The 6,000-nt window shown below is 40.3% G+C and overlaps 1 protein-coding gene across 11 annotated transcripts in view; it reads right to left on the reverse strand.

Moving 5' to 3' along the window:
• CELF4 (CUGBP Elav-like family member 4) overlaps window positions 1-5,704 on the reverse strand; it is an 869,014-nt gene extending 863,310 nt beyond the window's left edge. For all 11 annotated transcript variants that reach the window (XR_010301405.1, XR_010301404.1, XM_064140834.1 and 8 more), the window contains exon 1: window positions 5,117-5,704. Coding sequence is in view for 9 of the 11 variants with exons in the window: in XM_064140834.1 (XP_063996904.1) it covers window positions 5,117-5,396 (280 nt within the window). In the remaining 2 variants the exon portion in view is untranslated. The remainder of the gene's footprint in view (window positions 1-5,116) is intronic.
• Between the last annotated feature and the right edge of the window lie 296 nt (window positions 5,705-6,000).

Here is a 6,000-nt window from a genome sequence, read left to right on the forward strand (position 1 = left end):
TGGAGCAATCTGGGCTATCTGTTAGATATTATCAAAACAAATACATGCTCATCTGTGTGGGAGATTAGGATGTACAGGGGGTTGCTTCTTTCCTCTTTCTTCCATCAAGCTATCTAATTGCACTTTAAGGGGTTGTTCTTTAGATCTAAGGCATAAAGAGTCCTCTGTTTTATTCCAGTTTATTTGTGCATTTACCTCCCTAAAACTTGTTTGGTTTACTACCCTACTAAATGCTGTATGTCTTGCTTTCAGCCAGGCAAGTCTTATGTTTCAATTATGAAGGAGTTTATTCAGCACCTGTATTGCGCTGTGCTCCTTCTCAACTAAATTTCGACTTCCCAAAGGCTATGTGTAATAACGTGTATACATCTCTTTTATTTTTTTTTCTGTATGTATACATGCACACAGATATATACATGTGTACTTATATACAAACATATCATCTTTAATGAATGTTCATTTTCGTTACACCTTTGAATTGATATCAAAAACCTTCATTAACAGAGTTAACAAGATTTTAATATTTCTATCATCTATCCTTGTAATCATATAGAACAGAACATAATGACTGGGAGCCAAAGTGTCTTAAATTTCAAAATTATTTATACTTTTGAGAAGATAATGTAGCAAAGAAGCTGAACTATTCCTTTCTTACTGTTTTTTTTTTTTCCTAGCTACATTCAATACTCATCGAGTGAGGTTCAGGTCAGGTAGGAATGAACACCACTGTAACCACAGGACTGCAATGGTGATTTCAAGGAGTTTTGGGGGATTTTGTGTGCTTTCCTCCCAGTCCCTAAATAAAGGTAGAAAGATTGTTGTAGTTTTCATGTATACGGAAGATTCTTGCTTTCCCGCTGCACACTATCTCCACTCTCTAAGTGCACTCACTTGCATGTGTTTCGGTAAATGTCAGTTAAGTGTGGAATGTTGATTTTTTTCTGACTTCCTAAATAAAATATTATGGAGACCTGTGGGGTTTTCTTTCTTTCTTCTTCTTTTTTTTTTTTTTTTTCTTAATGAAAACACATTCCATGCCTTGAATACAAGCAAACTTAGAGAGAAAAGGCTGTTTAAACCTATGGGGATAGTCCTATATTTATATTACATTAATTCACAAATATTACACTAAATACCACTTAAATTGGCCTTAAATTACTTCAAAGATAATGCATTATAATATGGCTGTCCTGAGAGCACTAACCTTTATGTCTCCCAGTAATTCAACCTTAAACATACTCCATTGCTAGATAAGAAGAGGGGGGAAGTTGTGAATGGATGGCTTGCTAAATTGTTCAACTGTGATCAGCTAAGTACATGCATGTGTTTGCGTGTGTGTGTATATGAACACAAGGGTGGGTCAGCTCTTCCCCAGTACATTTCTACTTGAGGATATCAGCACACAGCCTATTTCCAGTCCTAGAGCAAAGTACCACAGCAGGAGTCTGTTCCTGCCCCATGTGGAGAAAAGTGAGGACATAGGAAAGAAGCATATAGCAGCTGCGCCCATGTCATGAAAGTGCGTTTTCTTAGGGACCTGTAAGCCTTTTCTATCTTTCCTCATACACTGCTTTCCCCATACCCTTTCCTGTCTTCATATGTCTGCAGGAAAATTGTGCTCCCCTGCCCCTTCCCTCGTATCAGTCTTGGTATCAGTGAGGATTGCTGGGGAGGGAACCCAGGACTTCATCCCCATTTTGTGATAGTTTTTTTTACTTTTTTTTTTTTTTGAGAGGTAAATAACAAGATACTTTTTCTTTGAGTCCTTAAATTTCCTCATTTCCTCTTGCTGTAGAGGAGCACCACAATAGGATCTCTTCGTAATATTTTCAAGAATACACATCCTGTGCTCTCATTTAAATGGATTTACAACTGAAATTATTGTGGTTACTATGTTTTTATTTTAAGATAGTTCCTGTCTCTTTCCTCCTCCCAACACAAATCTACGTTCTACCCCTCCACACCCAAGGTTTGCTCTCCATACACTTAAATAAACTACAGCCCACTGTTAACCCTTCAGAGTATACCAGTGCCATAGTCTCATTCTCTGGATTAGGAATCAATTCAAGTTAAACTGATGAATCAATTTGTGTATAAGCACCATGCATTACTTATAGAAAGCATCTTGAGGTTTTATATTGCCATTCTACCCCTGAGAGCCAAGTTGGTCTACCTTAATGCAATTCTTCACCTGTGCTTGAAAAGCAATGCCAAAATAAGGAGATCTGAGTGAATACCATGTTTCACATATCTGCATTTAGAGAAAGCAACATTTTTAAAAAAATAAAATTAAGTAAGATTAACCAAAATTATTTTTTAAAAGCTAAACACAGTCCACATCTTTCAAAGCCCCATCATGGTTTTTTACTTAATAATAATTAATCACTACTGGTAAGAAAGTAATTTTTTTCCCAGGTAGCCAGAGGCACGTTTTTATCAGGATTAGTTAATAAATCAGTGGCATCACTAGAAAAGAGTTCAAACTCTTCTTGGATGTAGTAAATAAAACCAGTCTCTGAAACACTGGCAATTCGGTGTCTACTGAAGCTTTGCTCAAACCCTAGTCTGTGAAGTAACAATCATCATCATTTTTCCTTCCAAAGTCCAAAACTTCTAGAAGGTTAAAAATGACTACTTATTTCAAGATAAACTCACGCAATTTGGTTTGATGAGGTGACAAGAATTCCCACCTGGCTTTTTTCCTAAGTTGCAAATTTGGATCAGAAATAAAGTGAAGGAGAATGAAGTTAGTATCTTCCTTAATTCAGGAATATATGTTAAACGTATCCAAGAAAGATAAATGATCCCTCTCTCTCCCTCCCTCCCTCTCTGCCTTGCTGACTTTGTCACTATGAATATAGGCACACAATAAAAGAAACACTGAACTGAAGGATGAGATATTCACATCTACGAAACAGAAATTAAAGTTAGCATGTAGATGATTAATTACAGGTTTAAGATAGAACATAACAAAATAATAAAATCTTATCAACAAATCAAAATAACCTCTTATCATCATTAAAATTCTTAACTGAGGCTTTAGCTGAAAGATTTCCTCTACACTGTGTTGAGTGATCCTCTACAGTGTGGCTTTTATTGTTATTTTTGTTTCACAGAAACCTTAGGTAATTTTTTTCAAACACATGCGCACGCATACAAGCTCAGTAGCTACATTCACTATGCCTCATCTATTAAGCAAAACCTCCCAGGACCTTTCTATTTCTTTCCCTGTGCTTACTTAATACTATTTTTATTGCTATTATTAATAATTATGGTATGGATGTCATGTTTAAATTAGTTCAAGTCTTAATGTTGTTTCTAAGAAGCTAGTCTGAAAAGAAAGCAAGGTTTGAAAGGGATACATTGATCATTGTAAATATGAAAAGGGTGTTTGAAGCAACCAGCAAGAAAGAAAGGAAGAAATATTCTATAACTTTGACTGAATCACCAGTTCCCAAGCCCTGAACATTTTCTGTAGCCTGTGCGAAACTGGTACTTTGCACTGTCAGGGTGTATTTTCATTCACATTTCCTGAGGGTGGGAGAGAAGAGGGGAGTGAGTGGGAAGGGAGAAGAGATGCCTGCTAAACATACTGTTAAGTTCAAGATTTACAACTCACCAAGGCATCTGGAAAGCTGGGAAGACAGTAATGCTATTGCCAGTGACTTTCCCTGTCAGGAGTCCACCAAGCTGGAGTAGACACTGATACCAAACCTCTCCTGTAACAGATGCAACTTCAACTCCTCCTGTGGCCCTTGCAAAACCCTTTCTCCTCCTGTGTGAAATCTGGAGTCACAACTCAATCACTTTTAATAGGTTTGGGTTTTTTGTTGTTGTTGTTGTTGTTGTTGTTGTTGTTTTAAATAACTACATATCTAATGAAATAAATGCATACATACACACAAATATATACAGAGCATGAGTTAATAAAGTGGTTTGCTTTAGTCCTGTGTCTGTTCTGCTCCTAAATGGAGTTACCATGCATATTATTTTCAACTTCCTCACAGCGAGTCCTACTTTCTTATCCGAGGATCCGAGAATCTCTCCCCTACTACACATGCCCTCCCCCACTCCCAAAACGTAGCATCATCTAATCTGAAATGCACCTCCAGAGAGCCTAAGATAAGCAGGGAAAGGAACGGACAGAGATGTAGTGGGCAAGGCATTGCATGGGGAGTATGTCTGCACTGCCTTTAAAGAAAACCTAAAAAGTTCCCAGGATGGACTTTGGACACATTAAAGTAGTGCTTGGAACATGACTGCTCAGAGACTTCTCCCTTCTGGAACTAAAATGCAACCCATCCCTTCCGTCTCACCTTCTCCATACACACACACACACACACATACCCCTGCCCCGCTTGAGCTAGGCTTTTTTTATTGTTGTTTATATCTCTGTTCCCATGCTGAACAAAACCAAAATGAAATACCCCGCTTCTCAAGCAACTCACTTTCCTCCACCGCTGGCAAACTACAGATTACAGCTCTAACAGTATGGGAAGAAAAAAAAAAAAAAAAAAAAAAAAAAAGAGGAAGAAAAAAAAGAGGAAGAATAAAAGAAAAAAAAAAGGGGGGGGGGGGAGGGGGGGGGGAAGGAAAGCACATAAAAATCCAAACAAACAAGAAAAAAAATGCTAAGAAAAAGAAAAGGCACCGGTGCCAGATGCAGTTTTAAAATACGGACCGGAGCAAGCGCACGGACAGACACACGGACAAACACACACACCCCTGGATGGAAAATGTGCAGCTCCCAAAGATAAATAAGGAAACCCTCTCCCGCTCCCTCTTTCAGCACCGCCGCGCGCGGACAGCTGCCTGCCAGCCCGGCTTCCGCGAGCGGCTCTCTCACCCCTCAGAAAACGAGGGGAAGAAGAAAAATACTAATAAATTAACCAAAAAGAGATTACTCCCTGCTCTGACTCTCTCTTTTCTCTTTCTAGGAGGGTCTATTATTTCTTTCCTTGCACCCCCAGGCTGCCGCTTCCGCCCCCGGGCCAACCAAAAATGAAATAAAATGAAATGAAATCGAAAGGAAAGAGAGAAGGAGAGACCTAGAGAGGGAGCGGGAGCCTGCTTTCCCCTCTCTATCTCTCCCGGGAAAGTTCAGGAGGTAACTCACCTTTGTGCATGCCAGTGAACCTGTCCTTCAGCACCGTCAGTTCATAGATCTTCCCGAACTCCTCGAAGAGCGGTTTGAGGTCTTTCTCGTCCAGGTTACGGGGGATCTGCCCAATAAAGAGCTTAATGGCATCGTGGTCCTTCATTGGGATGGTGGATGGGTTTCCGGGACTATGGTTTAATCCGTTCATATGCCCGTTGGTGCTGGGGTTGCTGTGATTGCTACTCAGGCTGGTATTGTCTGGTTGTCCGTTTGCTAACGTGGCCATCTTTATATACATAGAGAAAATCTTCTTTCCTTTTTTTCCCCTCTTCTTTTCTCTCTCCCTCCCTCTCTCCCTCTCTCTCTCTCTCCCTCTCTCTTGCTCTCTCGCTCCCTCTCCCTCTTTCACACACACACACACACACACACACACACACTCCTCCCTCTCCGTCTCTCTCTCTCTCTCTCTCTCTCTCTCTCTCTCTGGGTCTGATCTGATTTTTTTTTTTACATTGAAGATCTGTGTCCTTTCCGTTTAAACAGGCTGGATCGGTTCAAATTCCCAGCCAGACTAGGGGGTGGGGTGTGAGTGTGTGGATGTGTGTGTATGCGGGGAAAGGAGGCTGGGGGTGGGGGACTGCTTTTGCCTCTACTCTGGTTAAACCCCCTCCTCCTATCCAACCATCCCCCTGTCTGTCTGCCCGAAAGAAGCTTAATGGTATCTTCCAACACAGCCCCCGGCTATAAATAGCACTAGGCGCATGGCTCTTTGAGAGACAGTCAATTTCTATTGTGCCAAGTGAGCAAAGGGGAACGGTTGCGTTTTTAGGACCAACGATGATGTTTTTTTTTATTTTATTTTGCAAGCCCTCCGATCAATCGATGTCGTTATAATTTCAATG

The sequence above is a fragment of the Pogoniulus pusillus genome, chromosome Z, assembly GCF_015220805.1.
Source record: "Pogoniulus pusillus isolate bPogPus1 chromosome Z, bPogPus1.pri, whole genome shotgun sequence".
NCBI lineage: Eukaryota > Metazoa > Chordata > Aves > Piciformes > Lybiidae > Pogoniulus > Pogoniulus pusillus.